At 41.2% G+C, this 27,287-nt stretch overlaps 1 protein-coding gene across 3 annotated transcripts in view; it reads left to right on the plus strand.

The window, feature by feature from the left end:
* DHRSX (dehydrogenase/reductase X-linked) overlaps positions 1-27,287 on the plus strand; it is a 204,667-nt gene that overhangs the window by 131,250 nt on the left and 46,130 nt on the right. For all 3 annotated transcript variants that reach the window (XM_064646162.1, XM_064646161.1, XM_064646160.1), the window contains exons 4-5: positions 9,664-9,765; positions 25,480-25,687. In XM_064646162.1, the coding sequence (XP_064502232.1) occupies positions 9,664-9,765; positions 25,480-25,687 (310 nt within the window). The remainder of the gene's footprint in view (positions 1-9,663; positions 9,766-25,479; positions 25,688-27,287) is intronic.

Here is a 27,287-nt window from a genome sequence, read left to right on the forward strand (position 1 = left end):
GGTAGCCCTGTTTTAGCAAACCCCTCACTTTCTGAACAGCTTCTTTTTCACTGAAGCTTATGTTGATTCTCTCTCCAAAGTGAACATATTGGGAATGTGAGGGCTTATATCACATTAAAAGTTGAATAAATTAGGGAGGCTGAGGTAAGCAAGATTTTGGGGTGTACAGATATGAACAAAGTGGCTAATTTGAAACTGAATTGAGTTTGGTAGGATTTGGGTAGCTTAGAGAAAATGTTTTGAATAAATAAATTTAATTTGCATGTGAACAGTAAGGTGTTCATATAGAAAGGAAATTCTGCAAGTCAAGACAGAAACAGCTTAAGATGAGTGCTGGTGCTTGTTTTTGTGAGGGTACTTGCCTAATAAAATATTCTGAAGGAGAAGGCTGCCAGCAAAAGGTCTCTAGCCCTTTTTTTGCCATCAGTCTTTCATATGCATGCATGTGTCTTTGATCATCAAATTGTACAAGTAATTTGATATCTTAACTTTGAAGCTATGCAACCCAGGATGCATTGGGAATGTGCAGATCCAGAGCTGAGAAACTGGAAACAAATGACAGCTCTGTATACTTTGCAGAACTATACCAGTATAAATCAGTTGAGGACTCAGCATAATTTCTAGGAAGATTCATGGTCCTAGCTTGCTCTGAAATACGTTTTTATTTTGTCATCTTGTATAAGCCTTGCTGACTTCATTAATAGCTTGACTCTGTATTACATCCAAAAAGCTCTTTATTTGAGTTTCATTCCTGACAAAGTGTCAGCAGAGGACACTGTTATGTGTGTGTCACATATGTGGTATATATTTTGAGGTTTTAAATGAGGTACAAGTCACAGTGTAGAGTTAAGCCACTCTAAGGAGTAAATGTCACCCGAGAAGAAAAAGAAACATATTTTCAGTTCACAAAATATAGTGATGAAATTTAATATAATAATCTGTTCACGCAGAAGCAAGAGGAAAATACATCTAAAAGTATATAGAATCATAGAATAGTTTGGGTTGGAAGGGACCCTTAAGGATTATCTAGTCCAATCTCCCTGCAATGAGGTGAATAATAGTAATGTCCATAAATGAAGAATTCTTCTTAAGCTCACTGTGAACTCTTCTGTACCTGTGAGGCAGAGAGATTTTTGCCTGGCCTATTCTTTTGGTTTTGGTCCCTCTGGAGGGAAGAAAACATGCTTAGCTGTAAACATGATGAAGGCTGCCTTCCTCAAATCTCAAAAAGAGACACAAGAAACATTTTCACTGCAATGCTTTTTTTTTTTCCCCCAAATGTCAGGCTCAGAGTGAAATTGATGTGGCAATGGCATTTTCCCACCATTTCTTCACAGGGGCTCTAAATAGTCCTCTGAAGAGACAAAATCATATTTCCTTTCAACCTATGTGAAGGCACACCGATAGATACTAGAAATAGTGACAGAAGGAATTCCCAAAACACTTCTCCAGTGGGGTGAAAACAAAGTCTTCCCATAGCGACATGGGAGGATATTAAAGGATTTTGTCTCTCTCAAAGAGAGAGAGTCAGAAACCTGGGTGACGAGTGGCTTAACTCATGAGGAGGAGGAGAGAGATAGCATCAAATTTCCAGCAAGCATATGAGGAAATTTTATATGTATCTATTATTGTATTTGCATTCTGAAAAAATAAAGCCTCCCCAGTGGATAATCTGGAGGAAATTTTACCCAGGGGAAGCTAAGATAACCTTATTCACCCTGAGAGCTGGCTATGGATTCCACTGCTCTTGTCCTGCTGCCACCACCTCTTAGGATTACTCTTCTGACAAGCTGATGACAGCTTATTTCTTTTCAAGCCCTGTCCCTGCTGAACTGAAAATGTCTTCTGGCATGTTTGGAAAAGACATACAGACATACAAGCATGCTATGTCTGTATGAATTGTGCTAAAATGGCAGCATATTTAAATAACATCACACCTGGTGTTGCAATTTGCAGTCACATTTGGGCATTTATGTTGCTTTAGATGGACTACCTTGATTTTGTACTGCTGTTAAGTCCCAGTGCTCTGGCAAGAAGCTCTGTGAAGTCGTTCAGGGATCTCTCCAATGATGAGCTGATATTTTGGCATTAATGGGAGCTGCCGATAGTGGTGGAACTGGAATGCTGTTCTTTCCCTTAAATTTTGCCCATTTTGATTAAGCAGTTCACAAGAGCTGCTGGAGTATTTGTTGAATATAACAAGTTAAAGGATCACTGCCACACACTTCTCTTGTGGAAGCTGAAAGTAGCTAAGCCAGACCGTTCAGTTTTGAAAGCAAATTTATTTTTTCATTTTAATCTTCCACCTGTGAGAAAGAAAGAATCTCTCAGAAAACTGAAGACTTTTTTTCCTCTGTTTCTCTTAGTAAAATAGGGTAAAGCTATATGGTTACGAAATGGCATCACAAATTGCCTTTTTTTTTTTTTTTGGCGCTCTTTGAGTAGACAATGTTCAAACCTTCATGAGGAAGCAAAAAGTATGAATTTCTAATATTTGCCCAGGGTGATTTCTCTTCATGTTGTAAACACTGATGCAGAGCTCTTGTTCCCCTGAATGGGCTGGAGGATGACACACAGAGGCTGTTTACAAAGGCTGACATTAAGCACAGGACCTTCATCTCTTTATACTGCCTTTAAAGTTAGTGGCACCAGAATGGATGACTCAGAGAAGGAGCAGCTTGCCTGCTGAAAGGCTGCAGACAAACTAGGCTACCTTAAGTTGTGAGAGTATCTTTTAATATAAAAAAATACCCAAATGGTATATCTTTAAATGTGCTCACTATTTTGATCTGCATTCACACACTTTGCCAGATGGATGTCTTCCATTGGTCTTCTTCAATGGCATATCACAGGCATTAGCTTGAACAGTAAACCTGTGCTAGAGTTAGCCATGCTTTATTGTTTCTGTTAATAGTCTCTGAAAGATCAGTGGTCTGAAAAAGGCCCACAATATTATTTAGGCTAATAAAGGACAGAGAATAATACTGGGGAGAAATTATGAAATGCTCTATGTTATCACCCACGGTCACATACTTATAACAATTTGAAGGATTAGGAGCCAAAGTTATGCAAATTGTAATCATAACCACAACTAGAATTAAGGGTCAGCTAGTGTCATAAGTAGATTGCACATTCCAGGATTTTCTGTATGTTAATCAATTTAATAGTTAATTCCTTTGAATCTTGGCTGCTAATGAAGAATGGGTGAGATTGTAAAGTGCTTGTGGTGTAGAAGCCACAGAGGTCATCGAGTGCATAAAGGCAGGAGTCCAGCATAAATAGAAGACACTGTGCTCGCTGCATTTGTGATGACCATCTCTCATTGTGCTCAATGTGCAGTTGGTTGGTACAAGGATTTTGTTTGGTTTTGTTTACCTAGAAGCTCTTTTAAAGTAAGAATTTTATAATCCTGAATAGCGTGCAGTGTTCTGTCACCATGCACATCTGAGCAGAACCTGCATCACAGACCTTGTGTGAGTCCCAGACAATGTAGGAAAATTCTGTTAATGGAAGTTCTGTTTTGTAGACAGAGACTTGTGTGCTTCTGCACATACCCAGATGACAGAATGATAAACAACAGGTTTGTGTTAGCAGCCTAGAACTGCTTTTGCATTTTCTATTCACAGCATTGTCACAGAGTAGCCACAGTTTTGACTTCATCTGCCCAGAAGTTCATTCCCCTCCCTTGGCAGCCCTGTTTTGATTGAGGACAAGTTTTGTTTTGGCTGGAAGATATGTAAGCAGATGAGCAGACCTTGCTGAGAAAGATGAGTTGATTCTGGGACACCTTATGCTTGGGAGAAAGCACTACAGGAAAAGGGAGATACCCTTTTCCTGCTAGACTGAACCAGCTAAAGCCACTGTTAAGTAGTGCCAGCAAGGACAGTGCAGTAACAAAAGGGAGGAGGCTCCAGTCAGTACTACTTTATGTCTTCTCTTCCTCTCAGTTCATGCTCCTTTTTTCCTGAGGTTTGCTCTACTTCATCTTCACATAGCTCTGCAGTGCGGCATCTGCCAGATGGTGGGTATCTGACTCATTGAGAGCCCTTTCTGATAAACATCTCTGTTACACTATCCTGGTGCTCAGAAGCATTCTCAGTTCTTTATGACCAGGACAACATTTCTCCTCACTGCTATGCAGGTGCCAAAGTATAATTCTGTGAGGCAGAACAGCAAATGAAAGGCCAATTCCTCAGTACCCACTGTGGAGTTTTTGAGCATGAATACATGACTACTGAGCACCATTTTTTATTATCTTGTCCATGAACCAGTGCTGTCCCTTGCTGGAGAAGCAACTGTTCCTGCTGGTGCCTTCAGACACTGGACAGATGAGTGGCAAGCAGAAATAGGCAAAGCTATCCTTTCTGTTGTCTCTTTCCACCATGAACAAGTTCTCATCTCCCTGCATCGCTGGGCAGGCTTGCGGCTTTCCCTAGAATGGATCCCCTTCTTGTGTTTTTAACACAAAGGCAGTGGAAGCATGATGGAAAACTGCTTTGGCATAAGTATTAAAAGCAAGTTGACTTTGACTTATGATTTCTGCTGAAGCAGAGCTCTAGCTGTCCGTAAGAATTCCAACACGATGAGTTAGAGTTGAATGCATAAAAAGTCTACTTGGTAGGTGGCCTTATCTTAATGTGATCTAAATCATGCCTAAGTGCTGTAGTCTTTGTGGAAGCCAAAACATTGCATTTTCCTGTGTTCAGATGATCAGTGAATATCTTAGAAGTTGCAGTCCCTGATCATTAACTGCAATATCTGTCCATTATTTTTGCTTCTTAATTTTCCTTCTGTAGTAGACTGAAATTCCCATTTCATGCTTTTTATGCCCTGTGATACAGACACAAGAAATGTGCAGCCAGAGTCAACTGTGCTGGCACAGAAAGCAGAGGAGAACTCTGGATGCTAAAAAGAAAGCAGGCAGACAGAAATGGAGAATTTGACCCCAAGGGGAAGCTCAGGGGAGTGCGAGCACTCAGGGGCTGTGTCGGGCTCTCCTAACACTGGGCCTTCTCCTGTCTTTTGTGGGGCTCATGGTGTCAGAAAGCTCTCGAAGAGCTAACAGATGCCACTGCTTCAGATCCTCTCATTTTAGTTACCATGACCAAGCAAGTGGAGGGTGTTCAGTGCAGAAACAAGCACTGCAGAGTACAGGCGCTCAGTGGTGTCACATGCGGTCAGCCAGCGTGGCTTTGTGGGATTTGTATGGAACTCTTGAGTTGCAGCCACAAAAGCATTTTGCTGACTTCTCTGTCGCTGAAAAGGTGCTGAACCACTCAACTACATGTTATACCCATGATATATATATCTATTCATATGTGGTTAATGGCATAAGTAACTCTAGCTGTCTTTTGGAAATTGTGGTCCTTCTGTATTTCATTAGTTAATAACTTTTTGATAACTGAGTCATTAGATTACAATAAAAGAATAGAAAAATATTTTTAAGAGTGAGAATTTTAGCCAGTGTCTGGCAATTATGGAGGTACTCACTTTCATTGGAAAGATTATTTAGATAAGAACACGGAACACTTCCAGTAGAAGAAAGAAATATGGCCATGTCTGTCACTATACAAGTAGCTGAAAGCAAGTAGTATAGGAGGAGAGATAAAATGGATAGAGTTAGAAATTTGAGTATTTCAGTAGCATTAGCTGCAGATATTCTGTATGTAGCTTATTTTGTATGTAGCTTCTACTCCTCATTTTTGTGCTAAATAACATGCAGAAAATGAAGGGAACAACTTAGCTTTAAAAACTTATTATATTATTAAACTCTAAAGCAGAATGACCACTACTGTGGTAAAAGATAAGAATTTTGAAGTTGTTCAGTTTTCCTGCTGTTATTGCACATCTTCTTTTTGCTCATAGCTATCCTATATGGAAAACCTTTTGCTATTATTGTTTCCATAAAGTAATTCAAATCATATTGCTAGTTCATGATCAGGTTTGGTCATTTGCTCACATTATGAAACATTGGTCTTTGTTAATTAAGGCATCTAAAAATTTGGTATGCTTAGTATATTTGTGCATGCTTTAAACTTTTCTGGAAACTTTTCATTGTCCTTAGCTTCTCACTTTGTAATTCTTCAGTATATTGATTAAAAACAAACAAACAAACAAACAAATATTTGCACTGTGGACAAAGAAGAACCTTATTTTCCATTGAAAGCCCTGCCTCTGAGTCAGCACACAGTTTGGAGACACATTTTGGCACTCTTTCTCTGGTGGATCAACGCCTCAGTCGCTGCAGTGCTCGCACCAGTAAATCCGCCTCCCTGGCAGAGAGCCTCCATGCATGAATGAACACCAACAAGGAGTCTGGCCATTAGTGTTTCTGCCCTGTGAGCAAAAAGAAAAGTTTGGGGGTTGACTTGCTTGTTTGTTTTCCTTTCCAAAGCATGTTCTGATCTTTTGATGGCAAGTGCTTTACAAATAGTGAATATGATGGCACACTTCCCATATAAGCAAATAAATAAGTTTAGTAATGATAGCCTTGGCCTAGTATGCCATTAGTCTGGGCATTGTACAGTCATAATGAAGGAGAGCATTTGCTCTGCAAAACTGCAAAATTAAGGGAGGCAAGATCAGACAGCTTAGCAAAAAGTTAATTCCCAGGAAGAATGGGACTGCACTGGTCAGACTGAAAAGCACTCACCTTGGCACACAGGTTATCTAACCACCACTGTTGTTGGCAAAGCAGAAAAGGACAATTTCAAGGTCAGGTAAGGGGAGGGATTAAAGTTTAGCTTAGTGAATGTTCCCAGAGGCCTGTTTTTCTTGCATATATAGTGGCATTTGTAAAATCCAGGGGAGTCAATAATGTTGTCAGAGTCCATATAGGTGATGAAGAAGTGTTTGAACCCTGCACCATGACACAAAATGCTGCAGCTAATGAAAGTCTAATGCCTCCTGTACCAAAATGAATATTTTTGTATTAAAAGTGACTCCTCCATTGGCAGTGTGAATGGCTGTCTCATAAGAAGCTGATCATGCTTTTCCTAATCTCTTTCCTTGATGAGCTGCCTTGAGAAGTAAAGCATAAAGCTTCACCTAGGTCTTCACTCCCCTCATTGTTGCACTAGTTACTAACAAGTAGAACCCAGTTTTGTGTATCTGAGCAATTACAGTGGTTTTATACAGCTGCCAGGTCACAAAAGGAATAGCCTGAGCAACTGTCTTCTTTTACAGGAATTGATAACTTTTGCGTTTCCTTACCGTCTCCAGGTGCAGGGTATCAGTGAAATTAAACAAAATTGCAGCCCTCCTAAAGGTCTGCAGAGAGCTCAATAAATTGTCCATTTCTATTCATGGATCAGTGTTGTTGGAATGGTATGACTTCAGAGCCACTTTGAAAAACTGTATTTACACTATCTCATAACTGGAATCTAAGTGTTGTTGGTTGGTTGGTTTTTAATGGACAAGGCCACTGAGAAATTTATATACATTCACTAAGACAGTTTCAGAAGACTAATACTGTCTAGGTTCAAAATATATAACGTTAGGGAACTGAAGGAACTGTTCTGTAAAGGAATTAAATAACAGTTGTGATTGTCTTTTTTCATTTATCTTGCTGTTGTGCCTGCAGGCCTTCCTAATTTCTTATTGTACTGACATGCTATAAAGAGGAATTATAGCTCAGAGCCTTGGTAGGGACAGGATGAAACAGTTTGGGCAACATCCCTGAACCAGGGAAAAGAGCAAGAGAAAAAGTCTCTTACTGGAGCCTATTTACCCAACAGTTTGATCTTCCTATCAGAAAGGCATTCTTTAACATTTTTGAAGAACTATATATCTTTAATTTCCTCTTCTTTTAAAGGCTGATTCTTTCATAAGAAGAGGTGGGGGAAACCATGTTGTAGGAAGGGCCTGGAGCACAGGGCAGCAGCCTGGGGGCAGGAGAAGGGAGGGCAGAGGGGAGCAGGGAAAACACAGAGAAGCTCTGGAACCCCAGTCCTTTGATGTGGTGGCCAAAACCATCCTGGAGACTGGGCATCTGTACAGAGGTTTCCACAGCTTGGGAAATCTGGGAGTTTGTTGAAATCAAACAGGACAGTAAGAGCTCACCCTGCAAGGACACAGTGAGCAAGGGTATTATGCTTTGTACAAGCCTTTGCCTTTCTCTCTGCTGGACTTAGTCACTGCAGATCACTTAGTACTGTCTGACTTTCTCAAGTTTTGGTCTTCCTTAGAAAATTCACTTTCTGGAAGAGGTTCAAGCAAGTCCACCTCAGAGTCCTAATGTACTGGGTCCCGCCAGGGTGGAGCTGACAACAAGTAGCTGACTTGGGTTCCCACAGAGACATGTAGCAAACCATTGGAGAGATGAAGGTCTGCGCTAGAGGCTCACATTTTCTTGCTTCAAACACAGTTAGCTGAAACAAACCAAAAGCCAGTCATGCATTATGTACTTTCTTAACGGTTAAAATAGTTGAACAAGGTCATAATTTTCTTCCTTTTTCCCCTTTGCAGAGTTTCTAAAGAATTTGGATTGTTTGTGTGGGGATAGCTGCTGCTGTTGGGGGGGGGGGGGGGGGGGTGTGCTGCTTGTTTTCACTTCAAAACCCTGTAAGTGGTTTTGAATGGTTATGTAAGGCAAGGCAACTGCTGAGGCAGTGCTGTGATAGTCAGGGGTTGAAAGCTGCCCAACTGCAACAGGAGGACAATTTTCAGACCTGATGGGTTTAAAGTTACTGGGGAATTTAAGTAATCTTTTTTTATTTTATTTAATTAATTTTATAGCCTTCTAGGGAAGGTCAATGATTGACAAACACTTTGGACAAAAGGATGCTTGTTAGAGACATGTTTTCTTGGAAATAAAAACATATTGGTATCAAATATATTTTGAGACACTGACACCCTGCCTCTTGAGCAAGATCGTTGGTGTAGTCAGATTGCCAGCACCCTGCCCCTTGACCAACACCAGCAGCGTAAGCAGGGTGCTGCCCACGGTATCCATGTGAGGTATGTTTCTCTTAAATCACGCTGCCATTGCTTAAATAACATTTGCGTGACTGGCTGTTGCTCCCAGGTGACCCAGACACCAACTGTCCCTGGATGCTCACAGGAGCAATACTTATAATCCTTGTGTTTGCTATCAGTGATCAGTTGATTCACCATATGGGCACCCTGTTGCTCATCTTTCCTACGAGCCTAATAAACTTTTGTTTTTAAACTATTCCTAACATATATACTCAGAAGATTATCTGTGAAAAAACAAAGGGCAGCATATTGGTATCATAAACACAAGGAAACACTGTGGTGTCTGACATGCCTTCTCTCCCTATTTAATTTCCAGCTGCCATGTCGTGATCATCTCAGTGCTGCAGAGGTATAGCCCCTCTCCCTAAATGGTAGCAGTAGAAAAAACTGTAGGACTGGGACATATTTGCTCCATTTGACACCCTCTTCACCTCCTGGATGCAAAATTCCCCATATTTGCTCTGTGAAGAATCAACAACTTAAAGACAGAAATGAGTGGAGAATGGAGAAAGAAGAAATCTTCTGAGACCAGCTTCATCTATGATTTTGAAAAGCCTGGTTTATTTTTAAAACCTTTACTATACTGGTGACATTATCACAGGAGTCCTTGTTGATGTCTATAAGTGTGTTTTTATATCATTGTAACTGACTTAACTCTGTTTTTGTTCATCTCCTCTTCTCTCCCAGTGGAGTTTTTATACTGTGATTTGGCTTCCATGAAGTCTATACGGCAATTTGTGCAGCGGTTTAGAGCAAAGAATTGTCCACTCCATGTCCTGGTGAATAATGGTGAGTTCTGGGTTTTTTTATATTCACATATCTGCAGGGGAAGATGTCACAAATGGAGCTCTCATCTATCACTTCACATTTCAGATATCTGAAACATGCAGCAGGTTACAATAGGATTGCAGTAGCAGGGATGTCTTCTTAGGAGTTAAATTGCGTTTTTTGCAGAGAGAGTCAAATGAGCAGACTGAACACTTCAGTGTCACAGCTGCTCATGATGTTATTGCAAGTCTGGTTCCTTTGCTGTGCTTTTTTAGCTCTCTAGCACTAAAAATCATGCAACTACACAAGAATCCAAGAATCTGGAATAAAAGTGAAAAAGGAAAGGGAAGCTGTACTTTATGCCAATTGGAGGACTGGGTAAAAACCAACCATATCAAGTTCAACAAGGAAAAGTGTCCGATTCTGCACCTGGGATGGGGCAACCCTGGATGTACGTACAGACTGGGGAATGAGATGCTGGAAAGCAGTGCTTTGGAAAGGGATCTGGGGATTCTGGTCAATGGCAAGTTGAATGTGAGTCAGCAGTGCCCTGGCAGCCAGGAGGGCCAACCATGTCCTGGGGGTCATCAGGCAAAGCATCGCCAGCTGGTCGAGAGAGGGGATTGTCCCGCTCTGCTCTGCACTGAGGCGGCCTCACCTTGAATATTGTGTGCAGTTTTGGACACCACAATGTAAGAAAGATATTAAGCTATTGGGGAGTGTCCAAAGGAGGGCAACAAAGATGGTGAAGGACCTTGGGGGGAAGCCATATGAGGAGCGGCTGAGGGCACTTGGTCTGTTCAGCCTGGAGGAGACAGAGAGGAGACCTCACTGCAGTCTGTAACTTCCTTGTGAGGGGAAGAAGAGCTGCAGGCACTGATCTTTATGGTGACCAGTGACAGGACCTGAGGGAATGGCCTGAAGTTGTGTCAGAGGAGGTTTACGTTGGATATTAGAAAGAGATTCTTCACCCAGAGGGTGGTTGGGTTCTGGAACAGGATCCTCAAGGAAGTGGTCACAGCACCAAGCCTGACAGAGTTGAAGAAGCATTTGGACAATGCTCTTAGGCATGCGGTGTGATTCTTGGGGATGTTCCTGTGCAGGGCCAGGAGTTGGGCTCAATTATCCTTGTGGGTCCCTTCCAACTTGGCATATTCTGTGATTCTTTCACCTTTATTTACTTTCTCTCTCCTTATATTTTTTCTGTATGAACACTTGTTTACTGTGGCTGTCTGATGAGCTGGGTTGGGGTTTTAATGCATCGGAAATATAACCTATTAAATTATTCAGCAGTCTCAGAGAAGTCACTGCATAGATCAAAGTGCTACTGGAAAGTTGTCCATAAAGCTGTATCCTCAGTGGTCAGAGCACAAATTAAAAGGACAATATTTATCTTGCATTCATGCAATTATCAAATGAATCTCATTACTCTTAGGGATTTTAACTTTTATTACTCACATACTTGCCATCTGATTTTGTTTTATAGCCCAAATATTTTTGGAAACCAGCCCATACAATAGTTTTCCTCCAGAAACCATGCATGCTCTGCATGCACTTTCCTAAAGGGGAATTTTCACCTGTCTATTTGACTAGGGGAAAAACCCGCCAGCAAAAATTTAGGCTTCTTTTAGAATTTTTTTGCTGTTACATGCTGCTGTTCTTGTTTTCCCAATCATTTGCATATATTTTATTAAGACATCTCAGAGAACAAACATGCTGTAAATGAATGGGTTTGTTACATTCGTTGGTGCCTTAAAGAACTCTTAGTAACACAAGTAAATATTGCAATAAAAATTCAAGTGTTTTTTATTTGCTGATTGATATGAAACATTCATGAAATGTTCAACTAAGTGTTCATTTTTATTTGATTAGTCAAAAAAGCCTACTATTATTATTTTAATTGTGCAGTAATTAGAGGTAGTGGACATTTAGGCCTGGTTACAAAACCTTTCCAGATTTACGTGACTAATTTTACTATTTGAAAAAACAGCATTTTGTGGAAAAATGGGTTTTGAGATCTATGTTCCCATCAGGCATCCCCTGCCCTCCACTAGTTTTCAGCATGAGCAAAGCCAGAACTGTCAACAGGGGCTTGGAAGTCATTTGGGGGAGAAATGATGAGACTGAAGCAACTGGGAAGCCCTCTAGAAGAAAGGCTTTTGCTCTGTCCTAGCTGCTGCTGAAGTGGGATGGAAGCAAATTGCAGTTAAATATGTCTTCTTATTCAAGAAACAAAGTTATATGAAAATAGGTCTCCTAATGGGCCTAATGTGCTATGAGACCAAAGAGTGTAAGCCCAAAGCTTCTTTTAAGAAAGAAGTTTGAGACTAAAGTTTGCCTGATTCAGTCTGTGTTTTCATGACTTCCAAGAAGGGCATTTGATTTCACTTACTCTTGATTACCAAATACAGTTGGCAAGAGAAATCTGTTTGAGAAAATCCTCTTAGAAGCTACAATGAAATGAATGGTCCAAATCTGCTGTTTGCTGAATCTTTAATAGAATCACGGAAGCAAGCACGCCTAAAGCTGCTGTAAAGAATCCCATATAATTAGGTTAGTCTCCAACCATTACCTGGCAAGTCACCAGCCCACTTCTGAAAGGTCTTTCCTGCATCTTTTCTTTTTTTTTAATGGTCCTTTTTATTTGCTTTTGTAATTAATCTGTAGCATTTAATTTTGTTACTAGTTTCATAATGAAAACCTGAATGTTTTCTTGGTACAAAAGAGGAAAATAAACATACCTAATGGAGGAGAAATGGCCTGATGCAAAACCCACCAGTGTTAAGCACAACCAAGACAAATGCTGACATTGGGGCTATCTGGTTGGGTTTTCCTTTTCCCTTTCCCTTCCTCTTTCCTTTTTTTTTTTTTTTTGGGTCATTTTTTCTACTGTAACGCAATGCACTAAGGAGGATGATTCAGTCCATCGTGGACAGCAGAGCTGGAAGCACTACTCACTCAAAACCTCACCACTGCAATATTGAAATGTGTCATGAGAATGAGTCGTTGGGTATGTTGTCAGTGAAAGTGTACGTGGTCAGAAAACTGTGTTATCTGGGGAAGTCATTTTGCATGACTGTCAGATGTCTTTCAAGACATCTCATAATGCCGTGGTTGATTTTCTTATGTTTCAGTGTATGCATTTAGAATAGTAGGTTTCTTAGTGTCACCTTGTACTTTTTTATTTATTACTGATCTCAAAACTCTAGCATTCTTGATATGAAGAGTTTTTTTTAATTTTAGCATATGGGGAAGAGCTTGTGGGCCAGACAGCTACACAATGCATTTGTAGGCAGCCATATGCCTTTAAGAATCTGACCTAAAATCTGTTGGGGTAATGCAGAGTCTCCATTATGTTTTGAAAATCAGACTTTGTGTGAATCTCACTACTTCTGAATCAGACTATCGTCAAACTAATAAAAATTTTCCTCTCTGTCTTCATGAAACAAAGCATTTTACTATTAAGGACTGTACCCTTTTGTTATATTTAGTGTAAAAAAGCTAAGAACTGTTACATTGCGTTTTTTTTCACAATATATTAGAATAATTTAATTCCTTTACATCTAAATCTTTTATATTGATCAGTATAATGATGTTAATATGTTAGTGATCATTCCTCATATTATCTCCATGAATACATATCCTGTATGTATGTGAAGGTGTATGATATTTGTTATGGGCTTGTGTGAACCTGTCAAAAAGCCAAACATTTGAAGATGAATTATGAAAGTCCCTACATTTTACAGTAATGCAAACTATGACATTAACATTGAAATATTATTAAAGACAAGTGATTTGGCGTGAATTATTGTACTATGTAAATAATCAATGTCTGACATAAGATTGTTATGAAACTCAGCAGTTTTCCTTTTTTTTAAGGAATGTGTCTCCATTACTTGCTCTCCATCCCTTGTTGAACTCAAGGATATAGTTGGAAATTAAATTAATACTAAAATTCTGAGTTTCAGAGTATTCTCCCAGAACTAAACACTCAAGTCCCACAAAAATTTCAAGAAGATTTAGGTATTCTACTTAATGGAAATTAGTGCACTAGCGTCACCTCCTCTTTTTGTTAGAGCTTATTTTAGCATATACATTTAACTTTGTAATTTCTAATTTAAAAGGAAAAATTTGGTTGAATGCACACATTATTTCAGATGACAAATAAGGGCCTGTTTTTCCATTGCTATGCTTTCTGCATCAGTAATGTGCATGCTCAGCTCTTGGTTTTTAAAATAAACAAAACACATTAAAAATGCAGATAGAGTATTACATAAACTTATTGTTTTTTTAATATAATGTGCTAGCACTAAAAAGAGAAAAATACTATGACACAGAAAACAAATCCATTTTCTGTAGAAAACAAGAAGTAAGCTAAATGCTTGAATTGGATGCAACACAAGCAGTTCAGAAAGCTTAATCTGACAGAAGGTCAGAAGAATATGTCTTCTAGTCCACTAATTAGCAATTGGGTGCTAATTTTTAGTTCTGTTTTTGAAAAGAACTGTGTCTTTTTACAGCTGAAAAGCATTCAGCAAATTACAGCATGTACCCTAGTGTAATTATTTAATACATTCATAAAAATGACATTGCTGTTAAAATGCATTAGAAAGTCTGCTCTCCTCTTGTGGTTGCAAAAGGGACAGATAGTAAAACAGTTTGTAAAATTCCATGAGCCATAATTACTGTTCATGCCAGAGAGGTTTTTTCCTAACTTGAAGCCAGTCATTTTCTCTGTGTGCTAGAAATGTTTCTTAGCACCTTATAGTTTATGTTTTTGCTTATACACTGTTTGCAATACTTAATTATCTTAAGACCAATAGAGCTAACACCAAAATCACTACATATTTAGTGATACCAGAATACCTATGGATACCAAACATGCACTGTCTAAACTCATTAGCAATGAAATATCAACTTAAAGATTTCAGGCTATTATTAGCCTATTGCAGACAGATTACAGTTAAAATATTTTATGTTTAAGCCTATCTAAGCCAATTTAAAATCAGTATTTCTGAACTGCTGGCTATTTTAGACAATTATATTTTGTACTTTGTGGATCATCTGAGAAATTATCAGTCTTTTGATAGAATCAATAAGTTTCTATAATCTTCCCTCTTTAGTTCTTAGGGCACAATAAAAGCTGTTTCAATAACTAAGTATGTGAAATATATATATATTTTTTGTATTACCTGCACACAGTTCAGCCATGTGCAGGTCAGCCATAATCCTTTGCTGGGAGCCCTCTGAGTAGTCCCATGATGCTGTCATGGTTGATCATATATTAAACTATTCTTGTGTTTGAGTATTTGCAGGATCAGATCTTCAGAAGAAGTGTGAGATTTGAGGGCTAGGAATAAGGGCATATATCAGACGCAAACAATTTTATAGAGACTTACCTACTCACAGGTCTTATTGATGAGATGGATTTAATAATAGTTAAATTGCTTGAAATTATCCCAGTGGGATATATGAAAAGGTCCTGTCCCACTGGATTAGGTAAGGGTCAGCTCCCTTCTCTGTAGCAGCTGTAGCCTGCACTGACTGTTACGATGAAGATGAGAGAAACCTCAGAGATGTGGAAATTCACTGGGGAAGGCCTTGAGGGAAAGTTAGTGAGGAGGGTTGCAGCTGACTCTATTGAAACTTGGATTTCATCAAAATTAATGCTTCTCCTCCAGCCACACAGGAAGGCTGTGGTGAACTCAGGATATGGTATCTCATTAATCTTCTTCCAGTGTCTTACTTACAACATCATGTTTCATCTTTATTCTTCCTCAGAGACAAATTAAAGTAACACTTAAGCAAAGCTGTGATGGAAAAGGTATAGAGGGACATGGAGAAAGAGAGGATGAGCAGAAGAGCAACTGGCCCTTTACCTGTATGTAATGGATGATAAGTACTAGACATCATGGGAGAGCTGGGCCTTTGGGGGACAGTTCAAGCTGGAAAAGGTAATTTGAGCTGGTGAAAAGATTGACTTAAAATGGATCTTCCATGGATGATGGGAAAAACTAGAAGATTCATAAGGACACTAAGATGCAGCATTAACATGTTCTAAAACGAGAAGAAACTCAGAGTGATATTTTTTAAGAAGTTTAGTCTATGACGTGTCATTTTCTCAGGTTTTTCAGAAGAGGTCATCTTTATAAGAGAGATGGGGATGCTGGCTGATCACACTCTGCTCTTCACAGGTATTAGGTGCCTTGGGTACTGCAAGTAACTTGCTGGGCACATGTGTCAGAGCATCATGATACTGCTGACAGTATCTGGCTTGTTTAGATCAACTGAGGGTTGTGCAATGCCGGCATTTACCCAGTGCCTGGACTTTTAGCAGCAGTCATCAGCCAGAGATTTTACTGTATTTGAATAACATTGTTATCTGCCAGAATGATATGTGTCCTTGTAGTGGGTTAACCCTGGCTGGATACCAGGTACCCACTGAGCCACTCTCTCACTCTCCCTCTGCAACTGGACAGAGGAGAGAAAAAAAAAGCTAGAGGATTCATGAGGTAAGAGCTGGGAGAGGTCAGTTACTGATTACCTTCATGGGCAAAACAGACTTGAAGTAGGGATATTACTTAAATTTATTACTAACAGGATAAGAGCCAAAGAGTGAGAAGTAAAATAATCTTAAAAACACCTTCTCCCCACCCATCCTTTCTTCCATGTTCTCCCTCCTCCACCACAGCGGTGCAGGGGACGGGGAATGGGGGTTGTGGTCAGTTGTTGTTTCTGCCGCTGCTCAGGGAGAGGAGTCCTTTCCTTGCTCCCGTGGGGTCCCTCCCATGGGAGACAGTCCTTGATGGACCTCTCCGGTGTAAGTCCATCCCTTGGGCAACAGTTCTTCCCAAACTGCTGTGCCGTGGGTCACTCCTCCATGGGGTGCAGTCCTTCACGAATGTGTACCAATGTGGGTCCCCCCCAGGGGCCACAAGTCCTGCCTGGGAAAAACCTGCTCCGGCGTGGGCCTCCCTCTCCACAGGCTGCAGGTCTCCGGCAGGACCCTGCTCCATCTTGGGCTTCCCACGGGATCGCATCCTCCTTCATGCGTCCACCTGCTCCAGCATGGGCTCCTCCATGGGCTGCAAGTGGGTCTCTGCACCCCGATGGTCCTCCATGGGCTGCAGGGGCACAGCTGCTCCACCATGGTCTGCACCACGGGCTGCAGGGCCTCAGCTCTGGAGTCTGGAGCACCTCCTGCCCCTCCTTCTGCACTGACCTTGGTGTCTGCATTGTTGTTCACATGTTCTCACTCTGCTCTTCCCTGGCTGGAATTCTTTCTGTGCAATGGCTTCTGTTCTTAAATATGTTATCATGGAGGTGTTACTATCACTCTTGATTGGCTCAGCCTTGGCCAGCGGCAGGAAGTCCATCCTGGAGCCGGCTGGCTTTGGCTGCACTGGACAGGGGAAGCTTCTAGCAGCTTCTAACAGAAGCCACCCCTGTAGCCCCCCTCATTACCAAAACCCAGCCACAGAAACCCACTACAATCCTATATAAAGATATCAGATTTCTTATAAAAGGTTTATTGTTTATTAGAAGAACTAATAAGTTAGAAGAGCAACTTTAGACTACTTCTGGCTTGCAAACAGTAAGGATTTCATTCATGAAAATCCTGAATTTTGTTTGAAACTGTCTTTCTCTTTCTGAATATTTCCAAAGCTTTTTCTATGTCTGTGATATCAAACACTTTTTGAAAAGGGAAATATCTCAGGCTCCACAAGCTGCAGGTTCTTGACCCATTTGCTTTTATGTCCTGAATGCGAATGTTTTATCAGTGGAAGACAGATACAAAATTCAGCTATTGATGGATTAGGAAACCCAACTGGTTCTACTTAAGTGTGTGGAACACTTGCCATTGGCTTTTCTGAAAGGCAGAAGTGAGCCATGTTTTTTTTTACCTAATCCTTTCATAACTTTTAAGTAAAAATGTTTTTATACAAATTGCAAACCAAAATATTTTACTTCTAAGAGAACATCCTATTAAATTAGAAAGCTGTGACTGACTGTCTTATTTTAGGATTGTGAATGGGATAACTCATCATTGTACCAGCTTAAATAACCAAATAGTTGCTGAGCATATTTTTAGGAAACAAAGGGTTGGGGTTTTTTTAACTAGACCCAATTATGAATGCTCTGATATATTTTAGTGTAAAATCAAACCTCTGTTATGGATTGTATTTTCTTTTTTTAACTGACACATTTTCCAAGAAACTAGCCTGAGCCTTCTGTGTTCACCATGTAGCAGCATGACATTGATTCAGAAAGTGGATCTGTTCTTAAGGAGGTATTACAGCCTGTTCAGTGATGTTCTGAACCTACCAAGATCTGGTTGTTGTTCTCACAGTCCTTGAATATGGATTGTCTCCTTTTTTTCTCTTTCTTTTCTTTAATCTGCTGAGAAACCAAGAGCTTGCCTTTGCTGGAAAGATGCATTGCTTTATCTTTTTTGACACAGTTAATACAGTCCACTTCTTCCTTGTGGGCATTATAGGTGGGTCTGGGAGCACTAGCAGTAGATATTACTTAATTTTCAGTTCCTCATTACTTAGCCAAACTTTTAATGTTTGGGCTAAGAGCTTCCATGCCAAATATTTGCCTGAGGCTGATTTATTTCTCTTTGTAATGCCAGATAAAACAGTTTACATGTTTCTGGCAATGATAAGACAAAATCTTAGGATTTTGTTAATGTCAAAAATGACAGCAATTTCATTCATAAAGGCTCTGGTGTTATCACAGTTTGAAAATGAATGCAGGCAAGATGCTGCCTTTTTGTCAGTGGTGGCTGCACCTTTGCCACCCATGGAATATTCCTATGATAGGTCAAGTCAGAAGCCTGTTAAGCACTGCAGTTTGTAAACCACCTTTTGTGCTTTACTTGCTGAAGATATTCCTATACCAGGCATGTCCCAAATCGAGACTGAGCAGTTCTTTCTGCTGGAATCACAACCCTGAGTCATGGTGGGAGGTACTGTGTGCAGGCAAATGCACCAGCACTGGGACTGGGCACCGATGTCCCAACTGCTCCTTGTGGCTGCCTCTGAGCTGGGGTGGAGATGGGCACTGCATCTCACTTCAGGCTCCTCCAGTCTCTCCACAGTCCAGACTCGTTGCTTCAGTCCTCCATGATCCCTATGAAAAGTTTCTGTCCTATGAAAAGTAGACTGTGCAGAGTTGATTGGAGGGATGGTGAACAGGACTCTTAGTTGGGAACCATTAGGATGGCGGAAACCTTGATTGCAAAACATTTGAGTTTGCTGATTGAAAGTCTTTTAAACAGAATTAAACTATGAATGTAGCATATATTATTAAATATCAGAAAATTAATAAGAAAGTAAGTATCGGAGCAGAGCTGGGATGGGTAGTGAGGATGAAGAGAGGCATTAGGTGTGTCTGAACTGTAGGAGATGTCTCAATCAGAGTTTGGAAATGCTTAGACACCACATAATGCTCAAGAATTGAGTCCTTATTTTGCGGGCTGGATTCTCTGTTGGGCACTGATTGAACATTCTTTTGCAGTGAGGCAGTTCTTGACTGATCTCTTACTTGCAAGTTTACTGATGTTTAACAGAGATGAGAATTACCCCTCCTGGTGGGGATGTGATTGGAACTTTCCTTCTGTTTGGTCACCGACTTCCACATATCTTGTAGAAAGAAATTTGTAACTTAGTCACAACTGGTTGAAACTGAAGGGGGGATGGAGAAGCTGGTAGGAACCTCAGAGCCAGGGATGATGGTTCCATAAGGAAACCAGCCTCAGAAGTGAGAGGAGAGTGAGCCAGGCATTTGACAGGCAGATGCCTGCAGGGTGCAGAGTGATCTTGTGATTGAGACACAAAGGTGCTAGAGTGGCTGAGTAAGAAACTTAGAGACAAGGAACTTACTGTTTGCAGGGAAGCAGAGAGGCAGATGAAGCTGATATGTGTATCTGGGGCTGAACCTCTCCCCTCCTTCCCAAACACATGCAGTTCCTTGATAAGATCAGCATCAGATCACCGGATTGTGGGGGTGAGGGAGGAGGGGAGCACAGCCCAGAGCTTTGGCTGGGAAGCTGAACACTGTCCTTGGTTGGTCAGGGCTTTCATCTTCCCGGCACAGGGAGTTGTGGAAGCTGTCAGGAAACCACTGTGCAGAAAAGGCAATGGGTAGTATAGAGCCTCTTGCAAAGGAGCAGAAGGTGAGAGCTAGTGGGAGGGAACTTGTTCTGTGCTGGAGCAGAGGCTCAGTCAGATTCCTGTGGAGGAGATGTCTTGGGATGAGACAGGAAAGACTGAATGCTCTGGAAACTGAAATCATCTCCTCTGCAGACCCAATCTCGGTCCCTTCTCTTTATCAAACCTGTTTTCACAGTGCCTAATACCCTCAAGGAAAGGTCCATGCACAGGACATTGTCCCGGCACTGATGCCAGGCAGGCTGACAGCAGGTGTCTTTGCACCTCCTCAAGGGTCAAGTGCATTGGTGTGAAATATGTGTGTCATCTACATGTCATTGTTATGCCCTGGGGTAAAAATTCTTGCTTTGCTTCACTTTTTTCCCATTTTGCTTTAGAAAATTGCATATATACTTATAAAGAGCTCAAAAGATATTAGGAAGAGCAAGAGTCTGAGCTCTCTCTGAGGAGACAAGAAGTAGGACCATACCACTGGAGAGCTGTACCAAGCTTCATCTGTATTTTTGTGGTTTTCTTCTAAACTGTTGGGATTTTTACCTTTTCAGCTTTTATATACTGTTAATCTGGCTTTGTGTTTGGTGCTGTCTAGACTTGGAACACTTTTATGGGATACCAATAGGCATATGACATACCTTTAGCACTGGACTATGAGTTAGGGATGTGGCTTAGCAAGGAGTGTGTCGCAGCAGTGCTCTAAATTAACTGCTCTGCAGCCCAGATGAGGTGTACCTGTAAAAAACAATCATGTGGGTACAGTTGTGTCTCCAGAAAACAATTCTGGGGGCAATTCTTCCAACAAGGCATTGCCCCTTCTCGTTGCTCACTAGCCAGGAGAGACCCACAAGGCAGGGGTATTCTAGGATCGCATAGCCCAGATGAATAAGGGGGAACAAGCAATCTGGGATAGGCAGCCCAGCCAGGAAACTTGCAGGGTTCATCTGTTCAGGAGAGAAGTGGGCTATACTATTTTATATGTAGGTACACCCATAGCTGTTTTGGTGTATGGGTGTGAAGAATAGAGTGGTTTTGACGTTCAGTTAAGTGAGGTGGGTTGCCTTGTGTGACTGCACTCATGGGATGGAAAATGCTGCTAAATGCATTGGCTAAACCAATACAAAGCCTGTATAGAGGAAAGGCTTTGTGCTTTTACTGGAAGTACTGTTTCAGTTAATTTTTGCCCTGGGGAATATTTTTGATACAGGATGTATCTCTTCCCTGTAAATAGGAAAAATTGGGTGAATGGGATTATTTACGTTCACCTCCTGCTGTGAAGGTGTTATGTGGCTGACCATTTGCATTATCTGCCCAGCCTTTGGGTGTCTGGGGATAAAAGGACTTGTGTGAACGGGATCTGCCCTCACATCCTCTTCTGTGAGCCTGGCTGGGAAGGAAGACATTTTGTTCTGCATGTGAAAAAGAGATTCTAAATCTTTCTTTTGTAGTGAGTTTGAGAGAACTGTCTTTAAAAACCTCCAAGTAGCTCACTGTAAATATGTTCAGATGAGTGAAATATTTGTATTTTTACAGCTCTTAAAACATATTTTGTAATGGAGATGAAGGATGTCTTTGCAGTGGGAGGTACAGGAGTTACAGCAATGTTTGTCATCGACTGCAGTATGAGCAGGCATAGTAAAAATTCTCCTGTATAATTCAACAAAAATGTGGTATGCCTGGCCTGTAATATTTACAACTATCATAAACTTTTTGGTGCGCTATCAGATCCATTTTGCTCTTAAAATCACACAAGGCTTGATTAATTGATGGATCAGAAACCAAGAGTTTCATTAGAAACTTTAATAGAAAATAGCTATAAATGCCTGTTTACAAAGACAGTTCCCTTGAGGTATATTCATTCTTTGAGTGAAAAATACAACTTTTGCCTAGTCATAGAAGCAAAAAACGATAGAATTTTTTTTATTCATTAAAGCTAATTAAAAATATGTATAATTTGACCATATACAATAAATGCAGAACTGCAGCACATTGGAGTGTATTATTATATCTATAAGAAGAGCAGCTGTTCAGCATAGTTATGCAGAAAAATATTTTCCTTATTCTATTTTATTTCTACTCCTGCAAAAGCATACATCCATGTGTCATTTAGGCAGTTTTCTGTGCACATGCTGTCAGTCTTTTGCTGGAATATTTCAGTAACAGCTAATCAATTACAAAGTAAAAGTTCATGTTCATCTTACTTATTAATTCATTTTCTAATGCCATGCCATCTTCTGGAGACAATCCAGCTAAATCAGGGGGAAAAAAGTATAAAATGCTTGTATCAGAAGTGAGGTGTTTGACATAATGGTTTGTGTGCTGCCACTTCAAATTTCACATGCACTCCAAAAAAATGGTGAGGCTGACTATTGATAATTAAAATCAGAAAGATACTGAGTTGTATGGATTCCATACTAGAAGAATTGTTCTTAGTTTGCAATGAAGAGATAAGGGGTTTGCTAATGTTTCAGATAGTACTGGATTAATTCAAAGAATTAAAAATAGAAGCAGTTTTCATTCTTTGAGTTACCATTTGGGGCCCTTAAGTAAAGCTGATGATGTTTCTGGACAAGAGAAAATCAATAGCATGCCAATTTTAGTATCTACTGAATGTTAGGTAGTTAATAATTTAAAAAAGAGAGCTTGCTGCTACACTTCCAAGGTTTTCCCTTTTGTCAGGGAAGCATCCAGGTTCAGTTGCCTGTTGGGTATTCCTTTGTATGCTCACTTTCAGTGAATTAAAATGGCTTCTCCTCAAATAAGAGAAACTGCCCTCAGACTGCAGGGCAAGATTTTTTTGACAGCCTTACTATGAACCACCTCAAAGATGAGAGCCTTTAAAAAAAGGAAAAAAAAGTCTTTCAAAGGTGTTCAGGCTTGTTGTTATTTGACCAGCTATTGAAGACAAAAAGGGAATTGTAGTAGCATCAAATGCAAGCAGAGGTGATTATGACTGCTCAAACACTTGACCACAATTTCTTCTCAGAGGGCACTTCTGAAGAAGGAGCAAAATAATTTTGGGAAGTGTGTATCTTAACAGTTGTGCATTGCATGAGTGAAAATTTTTTCTGTCTCCTGACCTGAGCTCAGGTCTGTTTTTTCTTCCAGGATGCGCAGCGCAGATGGTGGAGACTAATTGGGGTGGAGGGCAAAGCCTCCATGTGTTCTTGAAATCCTGTGCCTCTCTGGAGGTCAGGGGGGCAGTTGCTGTGGCACAGGCATCCTCGGGGCTAATGTGAGCAATGACAGCCTCCCCGTGTTTGCCTGCTGGTTGTGATGCAAAGCTGAATGGCTGTAGCAGCTGTCTAACACACTTCTCTCAGGACAAATTCCTCCATCCCTCTGTCTGACTCAGCCAACAGAAATGTGTCTGTGCATGGAGGGGTCCTACAGTGAGCCCTGCAGCAGCCCCGGCAGATGCAGAAGCAGCATTTGGGGTTCAGTGCAGCCTTGTTGTGCCAAGGCTGTTTTATGTTGGCTGCCTTTTCTTGGACTTGTATTTTACCAGTGTTGCTGCAAACAGACCTCTGGCAAACTGTTTCCTTCTGCCTTTTCCAAATGTCAGAGCTTTGGAGGGCAGGATGGGCCTCAGATATATGCAGATCTTTTCCTTGTATCAGCCCTGGTGCTCTGAGATGCAGCAATATTCCCATCTGCCCTCCAACAGCTCATGCTGAGTTCTGTCTTTGTTAAAACTTGTACTGTAGCAAGCCGAGACTTGGTCTGGGAGCTTGAGGTTTGTTGCCGTTCCCACCTTTTCCTTCTTCCCAGAAAACAAGAAAAAGTCACAACTGGGCTTGTCTCACGTTTGCATCTGTCCATAACCTTCACACCAGATTTCAGTCCCAGCCATGGTTCCAAGTGTGATTATATGCAGTTTAGAAAAGAAATAGAACTCTGTTTTCAACTCTATGAGAATTTGCCCCATCCATCAGACTAAGTGCTGCTGAAGAAGGAGAATACAGTGTGACACCTCACCAGATGCCCTCTAGTTTGTGTCTTCCCATAGTTGAAGTTGAGATTTGACACGCAGAGAAACCACATCTGCTGGTTGGGTTTTTCTGTCATTCGGAGGGTTCTGGGAAAGTGGCTGTATTGACAGAGGGAGATGCTAATCAGAGCTTTTGTAGAGCCTTATCATGTAATTTGCATTGTGTTTCTTTTGTTGTACCATCAGTCAGCATCGTTTATGTACAGTCTTAAGTTGCTGTGTTACACCCAAACCTTTTGATTTCTCAACCAGAAGATCTTCTCAAGTTTCTTCCCCTCATGCTCCTTCTCCAGTTTCTCCATTAAGCAGTAGGAAGCTATGGGTGAATTGCTATGGGTGTTTGCCATACTAAAAAGATCCCGAAAATATCTCCCCTTTTGTCCAAGCAGCAGCAACAAAGCAGGACTGTTGGGTGGCAGGACCCCCAAAGGAGTGGTGTAGAGGCTTAGCATGTACAATTTAAAATGCTCATTTAAAGTGCCATCACCAGGCTGACATCAAGAAATGGGATGATAAAGGCTACATAATGGGCAGGTGAAGTAGCGCAAGGATTAAGCTGACGCTCTCTTATGTCTGTGAGCAGAGATGGCCTTTCTGCTGTATCATATTCATGTATTTTAGAGAGAAGACAAGCATCCTACAACACTATTTTCCAGGAACCATGTCCATCTGCCTTTAAATTACGAAGGTCATGTCCACTTGTACAGTAATTAAATTTTAATAAAATAAGAAGAATTTATAGTATTCAAATCTATGCTATAATTGAGCAGGATAGTTATCCCCCACACAGCCTCAGTACATGATATAATTTATGCACGAGCTCAGAATTTTCTGCAAGATGCTGAAATCAACATTGCACATTAGGGATGTGGATACTTACTTATTTTAGACACTGTGTTTGAAAATTGTGGTTTGTAGATATTTATGCAAAAATATTGCCAAAATAAGCATTGAAAACCTAATTTCAATATGCAGCTGCTTGTAAGCACAGTAATTAAGATATATTGGGTAACTTTACTACATCTTTTCTTACCCACACCAGTGAGATAGAAGTTACAGATTTCAGATGCAGACTCACCAGATCTTTAAACTCCAGCCAGGACTCAGGAGAAAGGTGTCTGGGAGAGCAGGTCTGCTGCTTCTCCTGGTCTTGTCTCCACTGCTCCGAGCTCTTTGGTGGGAGGGAATGTTCTTGGGATCACCAAATTCTCCCTCTTGCAGATGGATTAATTATTTTTGTGGATCTGCAATATTGCATTCTGGCATGACAGCAGTGGGTTAATTTAGCTTTTAATGTCTTCAAAACACTTTTCACAAATGAACTCATTTACCCTCAGTCCTGCAGGGAGGGAGGGAGAAAGTCAATCTAGATATTACTAGGATAAAGGAACTGAAATGGGGGTTTTGACATTTTTCTTGTCAGAAATCATTCGGTGCCTACACTTCACATACCATCACCAGTCACTCATTGCTCTAAAGGCTGTGTTTACACTCTGCAGCAGGAGATCGTGCTCCATCTAGCTTGCTGCTCCTCTGAAATAAATCAACAAGTTTTACCTCTACTTTTTCCTCCAGCTGGGGTGATGCTGGTCCCTGAAAGGAAGACGGAGGACGGGTTTGAGGAGCACTTCGGCTTGAACTACTTGGGACACTTCTTGTTGACTAACCTCCTGTTGGATATGCTGAAGCAATCAGGAACGCACAGTCACAATGCTAGGATCATCACTGTCTCATCAGCCACCCATTATGTAGGCGAATTGCACCTAAACGACTTACAAAGCAGGTACCGATTCCTTTTTGGTATTCAGTGATCTGTAGTAAGCCTGTGCAGATCAAACTCCGAGGGAGTTATTACTGAGTACTGAATGTGGTAGGGTTTTGTTGCCTTTTTTTTTTTCTTTTTAAATGAATGGTGATTCTCAAGCAGTTGCTCAGTTGCTTAATATCTTTCAGGCTTGAACAAAGCTTGCAGCCTTGAGTCAAAGATACAAATAATTTATAAGCTTCTGAACTTAGGTTTTTATTCTGGTCTTTGAAAGCCTCACTTTCTGATTGCTATGCTGCGGTGATGGTAGTGGTGCAGCGCCTGGACTCATCACTGCTTATCAGAGAGGCTCTCAATAACTGGGATGTTTTAAAATGGCTTGGGTGAATGCTAATAGACATCGTACTCAAGTGGATGCATACACAGGGGCCCTGCTCCTGCCCTCAGATGAGCTCAGGCAGATGCCCGTGGCTGCTAGCTGCCTGCCTGCTGAGCGTGGGGATGCTGACTTGGCTCTGGGGGGGCAGTTAGCCCTTCCTGCCCAGCTGCCTCACAGCTGCGCCGGCCCATGCTGCCTGCTGCTCCTTTCTCCCTGGCAGCTCTGCCCACTGGCCTGCAGCTCCTACCACACTGTCCTCTTTTCCCTCAGCCTCTAGCCTCCGCCTTGTCCTGCAATGCTCCTGACATGCCAGTTCCTGCCCTTGGCTTCCCTCACAGCTCTGCTCTAGCTTCCCCCATCTGCCTCTCAGCCCCAGGCTGTGTCATCCTGCCCATCCCTGTCCCTGTCTCCACCCTTGTGGTCCTTGCACCCTCACACATCAGCCTGGTAATTCACTGCCAATGCTGGAGCCCCAGCTCCTGTCTGTGTGTCCTGTCTGTGCTTCCCAGAGAGCTTACTGAGATCTGAGCTGTGACCACCTGGGGTTTTTAATCCATTAAGATGGGTTAAAATGCATGGACAAATTCTGCGTGACTGCTTTCATTTAGAAAATCTGTGGATGGATGTCTATGGGATATTTCTAACATTAGGAAGACATCAAATGATGTGGTAAATGTCTCTGGTATCATACAGGAACTGTGTAGAGTGGTTTAGTTAAGGGAGGAATGGCAGGGTAACTGAGATAAACTTGAAAATTTCCCCATGCAGTCATGCGTGGCAATTATGTGCTTACTAACAGGTACAAACAGAGTCTGTCTTCTCATGGGCTCCAGAGAGCTTCTGCCTGCACAGAGGCAGTCTGAGGTCTACATTAATTCCATGGAGAAATTTTGTCTCCATCCTTTGACAGGGACCTCAGCACGTGTTCACAGGTACCTGGCCCAAGGTTTCGTTTTGGAACAAAGACTGAAATTAGAGGGCTGGGCTGTTTCTACTGCAGACAGTTTACATATGAATGCTGCATTAGGCATGTCAAACTTCTGATTACATGTTATGGCATCAGTTTTATTACAAGCCCTTGTTTAAACTCTGTGGGGTAGTCGCAGTTTAATCTCTTGCTTGTAAAACAACCAGAGGAAATTACCCTTACTCTTCAGTTGATGTGTGTATTCATTGTTTCTGATGGGCATGTGCTGAATGGCACCATGCAAGGTGGCTAAGGGGAATGCTATTAATATG

The sequence above is a fragment of the Pseudopipra pipra genome, chromosome 2 (assembly GCF_036250125.1).
Source record: "Pseudopipra pipra isolate bDixPip1 chromosome 2, bDixPip1.hap1, whole genome shotgun sequence".
In the NCBI taxonomy this organism is placed as follows: domain Eukaryota; kingdom Metazoa; phylum Chordata; class Aves; order Passeriformes; family Pipridae; genus Pseudopipra; species Pseudopipra pipra.